The following is a 17,525-nucleotide window of genomic DNA, read 5'->3' as shown; positions in this document are numbered from 1 at the left end:
CATGCAGAATAAATGGCCATGATGGTGCTGCTGAAATACTAGTAGAGACCGTCGGAACTCAGATGGTTAACATCAGAGACGCCAAAGGAAGGTGTGTGTGTGCGCGTGTGTGTGTATGTGTGCGTGTGTGTGTGCGTGTGTGTGTTATCTCGTGTGTGGTTGTAGTTTGCTGTCCACATTACAGTAGCACTTGAAGTTTGGTGATGGTAATGTATGCGTGAAAGACTGTGTTCTAAAGAGTGTCTGTCTATGTCCGTCCTGCGATGTGCCTGAAGGACCCCGTTGCACGCAGCTGCCTACTCTGAGAGTGTTGCAGGCCTGCAGCTGGCCCTGGCCCAGGGGGCAGAGGTCAACGCTGTGGACCAATCAGGACGCTCCGCCCTCATGGTGGCTGCTGACAGTGGACAGACCGCAGCCGTCGGTAAATTAGAATTTATATGGATACTTCTCATTTTTCAAATCTGATTAACACTATAGAAGAGGTAGATGTGTATCTGTGAGGTGAGTGAGGGAGAGGTAGTTGTAATGTGTATCTGTAAGGTGACTGTTTCTGAGGGAGAGGTAGTTATAATGTGTATAAAGGTGAGTGTTTCTGAGGGAGAGGTAGTTATAATGTGTATAAAGGAGTGTTTCTGAGGGAGAGGTAGTTATAATGTGTATAAAGGTGTGTGTTTTTGAGGGAGAGGTAGTTATAATGTGTATAAAGGTGAGTGTTTTTGAGGGAGAGGTAGTTATAATGTGTATAAAGGCGAGTGTTTCTGAGGGAGAGGTAGTTATAATGTGTATAAAGGTGTTTCTGAGGGATAGGTAGTTATAATGTGTATAAAGGAGTGTTTCTGAGGGAGAGGTAGTTATAATGTGTATAAAGGTGAGTGTTTTTGAGGGAGAGGTAGTTATAATGTGTATAAAGGCGAGTGTTTCTGAGGGAGAGGTAGTTATAATGTGTATAAAGGAGTTTTTCTGAGGGAGAGGTAGTTATAATGTGTATAAAGGAGTGTTTCTGAGGGAGAGGTAGTTATAATGTGTAAAAAGGAGTGTTTCTGAGGGAGAGGTAGTTATAATGTGTATAAAGCTAGTGTTTCTGAGGGAGAGGTAGTTATAATGTGTATAAAGGTGAGTGTTTGAGGGAGAGGTAGTTATAATGTGTATAAAGTTGAGTGTTTCTGAGGGAGAGGCAGTTATAATGTGTATAAAGTTGTGTTTCTGAGGGAGAGGCAGTTATAATGTGTATAAAGTTGAGTGTTTCTGAGGGAGAGGCAGTTATAATGTGTATAAAGTTGAGTGTTTCTGAGGGAGAGGCAGTTATAATGTGTATAAAGTTGAGTGTTTCTGAGGGAGAGGTAGTTATAATGTGTAAAGGTGAGTGTTTCTGAGGGAGAGGTAGTTATAATGTGTATAAAGGAGTGTTTCTGAGGGAGAGGTAGTTATAATGTGTATAAAGGTGAGTTTTTCTGAGGGAGAGACAGCTGTAATGTGTATAAAGCGAGTGTTTCTGAGGGAGAGGTAGTTATAATGTGTATAAAGTGAGTGTTTTAGAGGGAGAGGTAGTTATAATGTGTATAAAGGTGTTTCTGAGGGAGAGGTAGTTATAATGTGTATAAAGGAGTGTTTCTGAGGGAGAGGTAGTTATAATGTGTATAAAGGAGTGTTTCTGAGGGAGAGGTAGTTATAATGTGTATAAAGGTGTTTCTGAGGGAGAGGTAGTTATAATGTGTATAAAGGTGAGTGTTTCTGAGGGAGAGGTAGTTATAATGTGTATAAAGGTGAGTGTTTCTGAGGGAGAGGTAGTTATAATGTGTATAAAGCTAGTGTTTCTGAGGGAGAGGTAGTTATAATGTGTATAAAGCTAGTGTTAGCTGTGTAATGACTGTAAGGTGATTGTTCCTGTTTGAACCCTTCAGAGATCCTGCTGCACCAGGCCAAGGCAGATGTGACCCTGCTGGACGTCAACGACAACACCGCCCTTCACCTGGCCTGCAGCAAGGTACGAACACACACACACACACTCACACACACACACACACTCACACACACACGCAGCAGCGAACTGGAGGTTGAAACGCGGTCCTCTGTGTGTCCCCTGCAGGCCCATGAGATGTGCGCCCTGTTGATCCTGGGAGAGGTCAGCGACGCCTCCCTCATCAACGCAACCAACAGTGCTCTGCAGATGTGAGTCAGCGTCAGGGTCGGACTAATGCAATTTCACACCATAATAAAGGCCTTTATGGGTTTATATTAGGGTTGTAACGGTACGCAAAAATCATGGTTCGGTAACTACCTCGGTTTTGAAGTCACGGTTTGGTTTATATTCGGTACAGTAAGGGGAAAAAATGCCAAATATAAAATTGTTTGTCGTTTACTGTAACAAAAAATTGGAACAGTACGTTTGCCATCATACCAACATGTACCATTATGTACCATCATACCAACATGTACCATTATGCCCCTGGTTTACGTACCTTCCATGTCTTGGTCCCTCCCTCCCTCATATGGCATGTATCTGACTCCGCCCCTTGGTCCCGCAGGCCGCTGCACATCGCGGCGAGGAACGGCCTGGCCACCGTGGTGCAGGTGCTGCTGAGTCGCGGCGCGGCCGTCATGGCCGTGGACGAGGAGGGTGAGTCAGCACAATCTTCTAGGAGTCAGAACCATGTCAGTTAGGCCTGGGGGGGTCGGTTAGGCCTGGGGGGGGTCAGTTAGACCAGGGGGAGGTCAGTTAGACCAGGGGGAGGTCAGTTAGGCCAGGGGGAGGTCAGTTAGGCCAGGGGGAGGTCAGTTAGGCCTGGGGGAGGTCAGTTAGGCCAGGGGGAGGTCAGTTAGGCCTGGGGGAGGTCAGTTAGGCCTGGGGGAGGTCAGTTAGACCAGGGGGAGGTCAGTTAGTCCTGGGGGAGGTCAGTTAGACCAGGGGGAGGTCAGTTAGACCTGGGGGAGGTCAGTTAGGCCTGGGGGGGGGGTCAGTTAGACCAGCGGGAGGTCAGTTAGACCAGGGGGAGGTCAGTTAGACCAGGGGGAGGTCAGTTAGACCAGGGGGAGGTCAGTTAGACCAGGGGGAGGTCAGTTAGACCAGGGGGAGGTCAGTTAGACCAGGGGGAGGTCAGTTAGGCCTGGGGGGGGTCAGTTAGACCTGGGGGAGGTCAGTTAGACCAGGGGGAGGTCAGTTAGGCCTGGGGGAGGTCAGTTAGACCTGGAGGAGGTCAGTTAGGCCTGGGGGAGGTCTGCTAGGCCTGGGGGGGGGTCAGCTAGGCCTGGGGGAGGTCAGTTAGGCCTGGGGGAGGTCAGTTAGACCAGGGGGAGGTCAGTTAGACCTGGGGGAGGTCAGTTAGACCAGGGGGAGGTCAGTTAGGCCTGGGGGAGGTCAGTTAGACCAGGGGGAGGTCAGTTAGACCTGGGGGAGGTCAGTTAGGCCTGGGGGAGGTCAGTTAGACCAGGGGGAGGTCAGTTAGGCCTGGGGGAGGAGGGGGAGTCAGCATGGTATCTGTTAGGCCTGGGGGGGGGGGCTCATTGGCACGAGTTACTCCTGCACTACCGTTGAATCTTGAGTGTATGAGAATGTTTTGCGATTGAGACACCAGGCCAGTTTGTCTCACATCAGTTGCCTTGTTGAATATAGTGGGTATTCGAGTTCCTGTCTCGTAATCTTGTCCATGTGTCTGTCTATCTATTCGTCTGTCTGTCTGTCTGTCTGTTTGTCTGTGTCTGTCTGTCTGTCTGTCTGTCTGTCTGTCTGTCTGTCTGTCTGTCTGTCTGTCTCTCTCTCTGTCTGTGTCTGTCTGTCTGTCTGTCTGTCTGTCTCTGTCTGTCTATCTGTCTCTCTCTCTCTGTCTGTGTCTGTCTGTCTGTCTCTGTTTGTCTCAGGTCACACCCCGGCACTGGCCTGTGCCCCTAACAAGGATGTGGCGGACTGCCTGGCCCTGATCCTGTCCACCATGAAGCCTTTCCCTCCCAAAGACGCCAGCGCCGCCGCCCACTTCGGCCTCAACCTGCTGAAGCACTGCGGCATCGCCGCGGCAACCTGCGGCCCCCTGCCCAACGGCAACCTGCGCCACACCTACGGCAAGGACCGCCGTGGCGCCGTCGGCCTCGATGGCTGCCTCACCGAGTGAGCAGAATGGCTATCCTCCCGCCCCCCGCCGACCCCGCCTCCCCATGTCCCTCCAAGCTCCCCAGGGGGACCTTCCGCTCCTAACATACACAGCCAGAGCAGGAGTATACTTAGATTCAAGTGTGTGTGTGTGTGTCTGTGTATATGCGCGTGTGTCTTACCTGTGCGTTTGTTTGAAAACTCCCTGATGGGTGCAGTCAAACCTATATGCAATTCTTAGGCCCTCTCCTCTGTGTGGTTAAGTCAGACGGCGTCTGTTCAGGGCGCAGGAGAGCGCACGGCCCTAAACGGATCATTTCTGATCACTTCTTCTGAGATCATCATGCAAAGTTGACTCAGTTCGGTTGCTTTAACAGATGCACTGAGCATGTGTGACTGACAAGCTACGGATCATAAAATATTACGTTTAGTTCACTTTTAATGCTGAAATGTAAGTTAATTTCTTGTCGACTGTTGATATTGCACTTACAATAATGAAAGTTACCTCACACATCCCATGTTTGTTTGTACGCTGACCTCACACGCCGCACCACTTAACTAGAAATGACTTCTCCTTCGACTGAAATTGGTGCAATATACAGCATATGTCTTGCGCTTGGCTTCTCTTTAAAACAAGCCCAAGTGAGCAGCAGAGGGGAGGTGATGTGGTTGACATGGGTTTGACTGCACAGGCAGGGTCTGGAGAGAAACCCTACATGACAACTAGCTGGTGTGACACACCCAGCATTTCCTATTGGCTCAGGTCATTCGTCTGACACCCTTCAGGTCTCTGGTGTTCTTGGTACACACTGCTCCCCTGCATAGACATGGAGAGCACTCAGAGTTTTCTAGTGATGTTAGTGGTAGATTGAGATGAAGATGAAGTAACGCCCCCCTCACCCCCCCCCACATACCTGACTTGAACTGATCCCCACAAGACAGGAGAAGAGACTGGTTCTGACGCCCCCGTGGACCAGGGTCTCCTGCTTCCGCCTCCCACTGAATTCACGGGAAGATTCGGGGTGTTTGAACCCCACATCCATTGTCACTGAAATTGACTATTTTGCACCTTAAGGTGTGTCTTGGAAGTTGCTGAACATTCAAAAATGTTGTGCCTATGGAAACATGAGAATCACTGAGGAAACCCCGCCCCCTTTCCTCTGACACAGCGCGTCACCGAGGAAACCCCGCCCCATTTCCTCTGACACAGCGCGTCACCGAGGAAACCCCGCCCCATTTCCTCTGACACAGCGCGTCACCGAGGAAACCCCGCCCCATTTCCTCTGACACAGCGCGTCACTGAGGAAACCCCGCCCCATTTCCTCTGACAGCGCGTATTCCTGATTGTTTGAAACTTAAAAAGAGAACAATTCTAGTGGGACACCTGGCAAAAAAAAGCATGCAACTCAGATTCAGAAATGTGAGAAGCACACATACTGATAATGATTGATAAGCTATATTGTTGCTGTCATATAAACACTTGTACATGTAAACAAATTCAGTAGTCAAATATATATTTGCACAGTAGGATCGTACATCCGGTAGGAACGGAAAGAGGATGTTTTCAATAGAGCTGCTAAAATATTGCTGCCTTTTGGGGGATTGCGTATTCACAGTTTTGATCGTGTGGTCTGCATTTAGCGTTTAGTTCTTTCATTTTGTTTTTTGGAAGCAATATTCACAGACAGCCTTTACCTTGTGTTTCTCCTGCTGGTTGCGCTGGTGGAAAGGTTCCTGTTCTTTTTTCACCTTTATAGAGGTTGACCCAAAAGGTTTTGAAGGAATTAATTTGCACTCTACCTCCAAAGTTAAAGTATTATTTTTCAAGTGGAGTGCATACATTTTATCAAAGCTTCTGTTTTGATCTACCAAAGCTTTTCTTTTGATATCGTGTCATTCCAAGGGAATAGGTAGCTTGTTTGTGTTGTCGTTTTCGTTGTTGTTTTCTGTTCTTGCCAAACAGCCATACTTGATTCTGAAGCCTCCTGCTCCCCAGGCGTGTTCTCCGCTCTGAACTCTTAACGTCACATCTTGGCAATCTTTGAAAATACAGCTAAAATCAAAAAGGAGATCTGAGAGTATCTTGTACCTTGACGTTTTAACTATACACTTTTTATTTATCTTACATACATGCAATTAATTGACCTCAGTTTTGGCCACACTGTAGATTTCATTTTTTAATTGATTGTATTCATCCTTTGCACATCAGTTCAATCTTTTTCATTATAAAGATGCTAAAATTGAATAAGCTTTTTACGCAGATTACCACACTATCTGTTGCGCATTTTGTTTTGTTGTCGAGATTTCATGAATGGACATAAGAACATTTCTAATTGATAGGCTAGATATTTGGAAGTATTTGAACCTAGTCATTGGCCATAGCCATTTATTAATTGCGAAATTCAACCATGATAATGTATTGTTTGTGATGAAATGCACTATAAATTAGGGCTGATCCCTTTTAATCGATTATTAGTAAGAAGTTAGACCTGCAGGCAGTTACAATTGACTGAGTGAAATAGTCGTAAATTGAGTTCATTAGTGCTCCAGGTGCAGCCATCCTCAGGGAGGGGAATGCTAACTCTGGAAGGTTATCTGGACAGCTACTTTTTAAACTTTTTTTTTTGAGAAGACAATCAGCTTTTTATCACAAGGGCTTTTAAATTGTAATGAAATGCTCCCGATAGTAACAGCTTTTTTTCATCCGTTTTCAAGTATGTGTGCTTGCTTTCATTTCTCCTCTGCAGTTCCAGGAACATCCTAGTTGCCATGTCTGGTGGAGGAACCAGAACTTCCACTAAAACCCTCGACCTCGGTCTGTTCTTTTAATCTCCTCGCGTCTGTCTTATTATCCGTTATGCAATATACCCTAGAACTGTTCTCTTTTAATGGAATATCACCACCTCTCTGTAGATGTGCATACTGTACCGCTGATATAAGGAATGACACTGACACGTCCATCTGTGAATCATCGCTATCTGAGATTCATTCTCACTTCCTGGTGGTTAGGATGCTGGGAAGCTTCAAAAGAAAAAGAAAAAATCATCATATTCCAAAGTAGAGGTCGACCGATAGTGCATTTAAAATCGAAATACATAAAAGCCATAGTTTGGAGCCGAAAAAGCTGATCGACGAATCAGACGATATTGCCCCCGGCCCCACCCCTGCCCTCACCCCCACTCCATGAAAACAAATTGACACTGTCGGAATGAACGATATTTGACTTTTTTAGAAACTGGATAACTGTTGAACTGAACATGTAAGTCAAAGTAATAAATACCTAAATAAATATTCCATCTGCAGCTGAACATTAGAGTAGGCGAATTAATAAATGAATCTGGAACTGAAGATCAAACTAACCATAAAAAATCTAGTAGATAAAATAACTCGCTCAAGCTAGTAATTTCAGTTGAGAAGCGTGATATTATGATGGAAGAAACTATTGGCTGCTCTCAGAGCCAAGTTACATCCATAATGAGAGTTATAAAAACATCTTATCGGTGAAGATTAATCGGCCAAACGATGGATGGCTATCGGCCTACCTCTATTTCAAAGTACAAGTTTACCTGCACCTGTTATGGGGCCAGTAGTGGTATTGGAGGTATTAACGAAGCCTATTAAGAATAAGATATTGTCTATTAAATTACATAACAAGTAACAAATGCCAAAACCAGTGTCATTGTTGTTCCTCATATTTGTACTATTAAGCTGAAAAAATGATTGTATTAATGAAGCTACCTTAACTTCCTGGCATTTAGAATAAGCCTTTTACATGATGTCAGAGAAGGTTTAGTTCAGTGGAGTGAGATCGAATAGTAAGCCATTGAATTATAGCTCTCTTATTCATGTTCATGGGTAACTCACTGTGTTACGCTATATGGGTTTGTTTAGTTGAACTCACAATGAACTTCCACAACTACGTAGATCCCATTTATTTTTATCTATCTATCTATCTATCTATCTATCTATCTATCTATCTATCTATCTATCTATCTATCTATCTATCTATCTATCTATCTATCTATCTAATCTTACCTAACTACCTACCTACTGTATCCATCCATCTATCTATCCATATATATTGTGCAGCATTTTCCTAGACCACAGGTTCTGAGGAACGGGCTGTTTAGTCTGATCTGATTTGATGTCGAGACAGAAACATCCCTTTTGGAACAAATTCCCCGCGGAATATGATCCCTTTCTGATTAATTAGATGCCAAAAAACAACGTAAATCCGAGGAGAGATGTTAGTTGAGAGTTGTGATGAACCCCGAGCGTCTCTCTGACCTCTTTCCTCTCCCCGTCCTGTTTCACCATTCTGTTTACACTGTGGACATAGACGAGGACCGGACCCATCGGGTCATAGAATGCCGTGAAACAGATTTTCAATAACGCAACAACAAGAACAACAAAACAAATGTCTTGACTATTTTCATTCAGTCGTGACCCCAAAGCACTTATTTCATGAATAAGCACTTTTGTAATATCTCAGTATGTATACGTGTATTTATGTATACATATGTTACCTATGTAGATATTAACTTATATCTAGGGATGTTAGGGGGAGATGTGAGTGGGTGAATGATGACGTCACGTGTGCAAGAGCGTGATGGACAGGGACAGGGTGACGTTCTCTTTGACTGGATACGCGTCTCTTATTGGGGTTAGAATAGGGAAGCAGTCTATGATTGGAGGTCGTTTGCACCTTGGTGTGACACGGGAGCAGCACAAACATTTCACTCTTAAAAGTCTACTTGCACTGCCTTTCAGTGAGTTGCCAAAAAAAGCAGGGGATCAAACTGAAACAACGTTTTGATTATTAACAGAAGATGGAGATTCTAAGAACATTTGCAGACATCTCAGCTGAGCCATATTAGTCAACTGATGACAAAAAGTGAATGTATGGTCTAAGTCACAAGGGTTTATACTGACATGTTTGCTGCACTGTTAGAAATTATGGAAAAAGAATGAAAGATCATCTAAAGCAACTATCATATTTTCCTCTGCTTCCTCCCCAGTGTAGTGTGTGTGTGTGTGTGTGTGTGTGCATGTGCGTGTGCGTGTGTGCGCACGCACGTGCTCTGTGGGACGTCCTGTCATTTGAAGGGATGGGTTTAAGATCAAGTCCTTGTTCTTTGAGCTATTGCAAGATATCTATAGTCTACATTCAGATTCAGAGATCTATAGTCTACATTCAGATTCAGAGATCTATAGCCTACATTCAGATTCAGAGATCTATAGTCTACATTCAGATTCAGAGATCTATAGTCTACAGTCAGATTCAGAGATCTATAGTCTACAGTCAGATTCAGAGATCTATAGTCTACATTCAGATTCAGAGATCTATAGTCTACAATCAGATTCAGAGATCTATAGCCTACATTCAGATTCAGATATCTATAGTCTACATTCAGATTCAGAGATCTATAGTCTACAATCAGATTCAGAGATCTATAGCCTACATTCAGATTCAGAGATCTATAAACTACATTCAGATTCAGAGATCTATAGTCTACATTCAGATTCAGAGATCTATAGTCTACATTCAGATTCAGAGATCTATAGTCTACATTCAGATTCAGAGATCTATAAACTACATTCAGATTCAGAGATCTATAGCCTACATTCAGATTCAGATATCTATAGTCTACATTCAGATTCAGAGATCTATAGTCTACATTCAGATTCAAAGATCTATAAACTACATTCAGATTCAGATATCTATAAACTACAGTCAGATTCAGAGATCTATAGTCTACATTCAGATTCAGAGATCTATAGTCTACATTCAGATTCAAAGATCTATAGTCTACAGTCAGATTCAGAGATCTATAGTCTACATTCAGATTCAGATATCTATAGTCTACATTCAGATTCAAAGATCTATAAACTACATTCAGATTCAGAGATCTATAGCCTACAGTCAGATTCAGAGATCTATAGTCTACAGTACATTCAGATTCAGATATCTATAGTCTACATTCAGATTCAAAGATCTATAAACTACATTCAGATTCAAATATCTATAGTCTACATTCAGATTCAGAGATCTATAGCCTACAATGCTTTACGTCTCGCAGCACAAGTCTCACACCAATGTAATATTTATTATTTTTTGCAAATTGAGTCTTAATTTTCCTCTAGTGCTTTTATTAAATAGATAGTTGCTTATAGTAGCTGAGCTATTCCTGGCAATTATGGATTTACAATTTTTTTTTCTATGGAGATTGCCTTACAATACCTTTTAGAATAATGCTAGTGTTGAGTTTTTTGTTTCAGATATCAGATCTATGTGCCTGTGAAAAACACTTGACCTGAAGAACACCCCTGCTGTTACATAGACCCACAAGTGCCGTAGAAAGTCCCATTTGTCTGTCGTTAAAAAAGGCAACGTGTTCAACGGAGCTCGTCTCTTTCCAGAGCAGTCATCATCAGCACAGAGGGACACAGAGAGGTCAGATACCTGCTTCATTCTGTCTGGTAGTAGATCTGTCTGAATTGAGGCTATTTATCTCCATGTTGCATCAGTCAGACAGACGTTGCCTTGGCCCAACATTTCATTTCAACATACTGATCTAGGGTAGTACAGTATGTGCCATACCATGGTGACAACATTGGTATTTTTCACATGAAATAAATGGCATGGTGATACCTTTGCAATGGCTCAAATGTCAAAGACTATGCCCTCTCCTAAGGTGCGTCTCCTGAATGCAAATATGAGTTCTTGACTAAAAGGGATGTGCCAGACATTAAATGATTATGAATGTGCAAGACTGACTGGAGTCCTCGTTTATTTTGGTACTTGGTTTAAAAAGCAATAGGCCCATACCAGAATGCCATGTTGGGTTGTTGATAGGATGGTGCTGAAGTTGCACATAAGATGTTAAGTACTGTAGGTTGAGTTGAGGGAGATGTTCAGGTCGTGGAAACACGAAGCAGATGTCAAGCATCGTTCTTTTGTTTCATTCATTTTTTCTTGAGAAGAAATCCGGGTACTTGGGATTTGGGCGACTGGTGGAATGTTGCCCTTTGGAAAATGCGTTGGATAAAGTAGGCTAATATACAGATTGGAAGATGAGACGGAAGAAGCGACAGAAGATTCACCGTCGGTCTAGTATTATGTAGTTGCCTTCAACTTTGAGGAACACTAGGGTCGGTGGTACTTGTGAAAATGAGTAGTGAAGTATGAGAAATGAAGTATTTGTGACATGAGAGAGAACAATATTGTCATGAAGTGAGTTCAGAATGGAAGTGATGCGTTTGGGGAAAGTGCCGGTTGGTTTTGTCGTGTTTTGTCAGTGACGTGCAACTGTGAGCCGTGGTTACCGTGGTTACATCGTCCATAGTCCTCTGGGAAGCTCCTCCCACTTACCTCCAGGACACTAATGTCCATCATTACTTGAAAACTCATTGGATTAAGGCAACAGCTAGGCAGTTATCATTGGATTAAGGCAATATCTAGGCAGTTATCATTTGATTCAGGCAACAACTAGGCAGTTATCAATGGATTAAGGCAATAGCTAGACAGTTATCATTGTGTTGCATCTTTGTCATTGAAAGGTATTCCAGTAGGATGGTACAGCGTGTACACGTCTCTACGCCAGTAGGATGGTACAGCGTGTACACGTCTACGCCAGTAGGATGGTACAGCGTGTACACGTCTCTACGCCAGCAGGATGGTACAGTGTGTACACGTCTCTACACCTGTAGGATGGTACGGTGTGTACACGTCTCTACGCCTGTAGGATGGTACAGTGTGTACACGTCTCTACGCCAGTAGGATGGTACAGCGTGTACACGTCTACGCCAGCAGCACCACGGCTACATTTGCTGTTGTCATACTGTTGTTTTAACACTTCCAATCAAATGTCTGTACAGTATGTACTTGATAAAACACTTGGATTACACGCATTACATAATCTTATGCTTAGTTGATCCACAACGAGAGATCTTACTGTGGTTGGATGTTGATGTCAAGTTAATGTGCAGATCCATGATCTCCCCTTTCTTCCCGACTGCTACAGCCTCTCCTCCTGTCATTAGACGGATGTAGTCTCTTCTATCAGTGGCACGTCTACGATATTCAAGTTCCTACGGTGTGCTGTGCTCACTTGCTGATCTGTCGGCCTTAAATTTCCTATAAACGGCATTTTCCCTTAGTGAGTCCTTTAAGCAACAAGGTGCAGACGTGCAACCACTTCAATATACAGTAATATAAACAATTTCTCAAGGAATTCACATTGTTCTTTTACACTGTACCTCAATGTATCTCATGGAAGAAGAAAAAAAAACTACTTGAACAATTTGAACAGATACAGCCCCAACCTGAGATCACCTGATACTGTGTTTGGCCTGCATGTCACTGATTCCCTGATCTCAGACCAGCGCTCAGCTAAGGGCTGTGTGGGATTTGTGAGAATGTCCAGCATCAATGACGGCAAACTGTCTTTCTCTTTCGTCTCTGTTCGCTAGTCAAGACTTTAGTAAGGAATAGTTGGGTACAAAACAAACCGGTGTGTTGACTAACTTGACTTGCTCTTTATTTTACAGTAGTTTATATTTTACAGTAGTTCTGCTGCTGCGTCGAAATACTTCAGGGACTTTAATGTTGACACAGCGATCGCTTTACTATCCCTATCATCACCTTCATTTAAACAGCAGCGATCACTTTACTATCCCTGCCATCAGCTTCATTTAAACAGCAGCAATCACTTTACTATCCCTGCCATCAGCTTCATTTAAACAGCAGTAATCACTTTACTATCCCTGCCATCAGCTTCATTTAAACAGCAGCAATCACTTTACTATCCCTACCATCAGCTTCATTTAAACAGCAGTAATCACTTTACTATCCCTGCCATCAGCTTCATTTAACGGCAGTGTACTCAGTTGACCTCTAAGGGTTAGGGTTAACCCTAACCCTAACCCTCCCTATCCAGAGTACCTTTCTGAAGGCCTGTACACTGATGTCCCTAGTGGAGAGTAACGGTAGTAAGATAGACAGGTTTTCTTCTGTGGGACTTCGTATGACTTGTTAAGCCATCTGCGGACATGAAGCAGCTTACCTCAAGGTCTTTGGATCCATGGTTTTACCCACACCACTGCATCTGATTGATATATTGACCTCATCAAATGTCATGTGATAGATATTATGCAAACATTTTTAATCTTTTTTTTTTTTCCCTTATGTTTGATGGTTGCTTCCTGGCAGTTATGTTTACCTACTGTATTGGAGGATAGGAATAGTTGAATTAGAGTATCAAACATGACATCCATGACAGAAATGCCACCCTAAGCATCTACAGCAGAGAGATGTCTTTCAGCTGAAGTTGTCCCACGTTATAAGTTCTTTATTTACTAGAGTTGTGCACATTTCTATGTATACTGTTGGTCACAGCTCTTAAATGGGGGTTTGGCTCTGTAGAACAACAAAGAGAGCTGACGAATGTTGTGTTAAATGTTACCTGTATAACTCAACTCTGCTTACTGTACCGCTTCATTAAGTATCCGTTAAACAGAAGAGGAACAGTCAGTTGTTTCCAACCTGTTAGTTTTAAGTATCAACTAAATGGTCTTTCCTTCAGGCAGGCGGAGAAACAGCTCCCAGAAACACAGCCCTATCACAGAGGAGGGGTGACACGCACAGCCCTATCACAGAGGAGGTGTGACACGTCTGCTCATCTGTGTTGCTCCTCTCTTCTCTGTGGTTCTAACCACGCTAGCGGTTCTTCTCTGTGGTTCTAACCACGCTAGCGGTTCTTCTCTGAGGTTCTAACCACGCTAGCGGTTCTTCTCTGTGGTTCTAACCACGCTAGCGTTCTTCTCTGTGGTTCTAACCACGCTAGCGGTTCTTCTCTGTGGTTCTAACCACGCTAGCGGTTCTTCTCTGTGGTTCTAACCACGCTAGCGGTTCTCCTCTGTGGTTCTAACCACGCTAGCGGTTCTCCTCTGTGGTTCTAACCACGCTAGCGGTTCTTCTCTGCGGTTCTAACCACGCTAGCGGTTCTTCTCTGTGGTTCTAACCACGCTAGCGGTTCTTCTCTGTGGTTCTAACCACGCTAGCGGTTCTTCTCTGGTTCTAACCACGCTAGCGGTTCTTCTCTGTGGTTCTAACCACGCTAGCGGTTCTTCTCTGGTTCTAACCACGCTAGCGGTTCTTCTCTGGTTCTAACCACGCTAGCGGTTCTTCTCTGTGGTTCTAACCACGCTAGCGGTTCTTCTCTGTGGTTCTAACCACGCTAGCGTTTCATTGGCAGGCTATATTTTGAAGCACAAATCCAAAGAAACCCTCATGCTGTTTTCATGAATAGAAACTGATTTCGCTCCGGCTTGAATATACTGTAAAGTGGTTTAGTGCTGGCTGGTTTCTGGCCTTGCTTAGCTTGCCATATCTGAAGGACTGGCCTTTCAACACAATTCACACTCGTAGTGAAAGTAGATTACAGTTGAGTAGACGTTAAGTAGTGGATCTTTAGTGTGAATTTAAAAGCAATATTGGCAAGTGCACTTTGGAGGGTGTTGGAAGCACATCACTAACATGCACTACCCAGTAGAGTGTGCATAACTTATAGATTTAGACACTTGAAAATGGTACAACAATAAACAGTGAATTATAAAACAGTGAGCAAGATTAGAAGTTTGACATTTGCAATACCTTATTAGCAGCTTTTCTAGAGGATTGAGTAAGAAGTAGTTCTGTGCCGTCTCTTAAACCTTACCGTTTTATTTGAATGAGGACAAAGCAAACTTAATGATAATCAAAAGGTTGTAGCTTAACCAGTTCAGTGGCTAGTTTTATGCAACCCCTTTAATTGGTCCTGTATGTAAATAGCTGTGTTGTTTGTATTGTGATACTGTTCCTTCTAAGTGTACGCTTCTGGAGTAACATTAAGGCTGTTTTGGGTCGACATGGTCATAGAGGATTGTATTTTGTGTGTAAGAGAGAATGGATCGCTATGCCATAGAACTTAATGCTGTTGTTATGAATATAGTGCAGTGAGTAGGCATAGTTAGAGTATGATGGCTGTTTTACATGTGTGTGATGTTTAAGGCAGTTTTCTGTATTGTCTTTGTTTTGTGAAAATACGGTCAAAACATGACACATTTTCGAGCTGCTGTCATGTGGGCAGAGAAAACGTGTAGTCGTTCCAGTCTGAATACTTCTGGACACGCTTTCCAGGTTTACAGATAATGTCAAGAATATTGCTTTCTAATTGGTAACGCAAAATACATTCCCTTTTAAACAACTGATGTTTGGAAGATTCTGGTGCTATGGTCTGTAATAATTTTGATCGAGTCCTTAAATTTACTAAATTTAAATGTCGGCTATAGAATTACTGATTTATGATACAGTACCTTAAGTGATATGTAGGGTAATATGCATTAAAGGACCGTTGAATGAAATTAAAAACACTGGTGTAGTTGAAAGCTTGAACGGGGATGGCAGGAGACAGTCCTTTGCCTTAACTGCCCTCAGTATTATTTTAATTCTGGAATTTTAGCTTTCTTTTCAGAGGGCAGAAGTATCTTGGATTGTTTAAAAATCACTGGACATTACTTCTTATAATGTTTTCATTTATTCCAATGGACCAGTGGAGCCTAATAGAACAGAGAAGCTGTCTACAAGCATGAGTGATGGTTCAGGCCTACTTAAACTAACTATGCAGAGTCTCCATCGGGGTTCTTCAAATAGGAGCAGCTCCTGGTTTGGTCTTTACTTCTGATAGCCTGGGAGGGGGTGGGATGAGGAATCACAGGGTTATAGTTAGAAGTTCAAATCCTAGATGTTTGTCGTTCATAGGGGGATTGTTCTATGGCTCAGACAAGCAAATGTTTGGGGCAGCATGTTGACCTCCCACGTAATGTAGCTGAAGGGTCTCTCGTGCGCTTCACTTTGGCCTAACCAGACATTTAGTTGGTGCAAAGCGAGACGGCAAAAATGCATGAAACGCTCTTTCAGGCCCCAACTCATCACTTGCCTCTTTTGCGCCTTTGGCTCCGTTTAGTATGGATTGGCTACTGCTAGTGGTCTTGAGCATGCCTGTGTATGGTCAGTATTGTGTATTTCTGGGCTCAGACACATTAATTGCTCACAGCAGACACAGAGTCTACTGTATGTAGGCATTTCAAGCATGAGATTGAGGTAAAGAAGTCGATCGTGCGATATTGAATCCATATTACCTCAGAATTATCAATAATTGATCAATTAATTTAAATGAAGAAAAGGGGTTACACCTCCACAATGTTCAAATCCATGCTATTAATTGATATTTACTAACAATGTGATTATTATTATTATCATGATGTTCTGTTATGCCTACCTCCGTCGTGCATAGCTAATGTTTGTCAGCTTAGCTCCTAACCACCTTTTCATGTTTAGAAGATAAAAGGAATATGAATAACATTAGATCAATTATAAGGGCAAAAATGCAAATGTGAGCTTGACTGAGTATGTGTGTGAGTGTGATTGTAACATGGAAGGTAATATATCACAACCACTGGAATGTGAAGCCAAACTGTATTATGATCAGAATTAACATCTCTTTTCAAGGTCTAACTAGTAGCATACTCATGAACCTGAACTGTGGTACACATTTGCTTTCATTCATACGTGTTGTACCAAGGTACTTTTGGATTGATTTTATGATACATCCTGAAAATATCCTTCATTCACATAGTCCTCCTGTTTTTCATAGTGAGGTGCGTTTTTACATGTGTAAGTTGAGCCATACTTATCCAAGATCAAGTTTACAACTGTAACTGTGTTTGATTATGAGAGATTGGGAGACTGTGTGATTAACTGAAAATCAAAAGCAACAAGTAACAAATGCTCTAGTTTGAGTCTGACGAGGGGTACGTGATGCCTGTGGAGTAATGATAGAAGAGGAATCTTATCGTATCCAGCCTTAAGCCTTTAAGAAACTCTAGAACTTCAATAATTCTTCTGTCAACTTCCCCCACCGAATCAACCCTTGGTATTTGAAGCAGAGGAATGTGAGATGCTATGAGGGTTAGGGAGATGCCCTATACATACATTTACACAATACTGTATTCCCTTACCAACAGATCTACCCCTTCATGGTTCTATGTGACTGCAATCCTCGAAAGCACTTTGCCTTGTTATATCATACATGTGCTAGTGAATGGTTATTTGTTACCAAAATGTTACATGTATAAAACATGGTTAATGATTTGGCTAAAACATAATCTGTTGGGTTTTCCAACATCACATAAGGAACCAAGGCATTCAACGTGATGATTTTATACAGCGTGTGCTGCAGCCTATGAGTCTTGTCATTTAGTGTTGTGGCTTAGGATTGATTATGTTTAAATAAAGTGCTATTGCTTAATATCTATTCACTCTGTGTTGTGTCTCTTTACTTAAGTCTTTGTGATATGCTGGTATTTCTCATTACGAGCACAGCCTATCACACACCAACCTGCA

The 17,525-nt window shown here is 42.9% G+C and overlaps 1 protein-coding gene across 1 annotated transcript in view; it reads left to right on the top strand.

Moving 5' to 3' along the window:
- Positions 1–4,185, top strand: part of LOC311311739 (serine/threonine-protein phosphatase 6 regulatory ankyrin repeat subunit C-like) — a 20,312-nt gene extending 16,127 nt beyond the window's left edge. The window contains exons 23-28 of the mRNA XM_084441495.1: positions 8–91; positions 276–421; positions 1,902–1,984; positions 2,087–2,169; positions 2,526–2,617; positions 3,856–4,185. Coding sequence (XP_084297621.1) covers positions 8–91; positions 276–421; positions 1,902–1,984; positions 2,087–2,169; positions 2,526–2,617; positions 3,856–4,103 — 736 coding nt within the window. The 3' untranslated portion in view covers positions 4,104–4,185. The remainder of the gene's footprint in view (positions 1–7; positions 92–275; positions 422–1,901; positions 1,985–2,086; positions 2,170–2,525; positions 2,618–3,855) is intronic.
- Positions 4,186–17,525: the final 13,340 nt, after the last annotated feature.

Source organism: Borostomias antarcticus (genome assembly GCF_949987555.1).
Source record: "Borostomias antarcticus genome assembly, chromosome: 7".
In the NCBI taxonomy this organism is placed as follows: domain Eukaryota; kingdom Metazoa; phylum Chordata; class Actinopteri; order Stomiiformes; family Stomiidae; genus Borostomias; species Borostomias antarcticus.
This window is presented reverse-complemented; position numbering and strand designations above follow the sequence as displayed.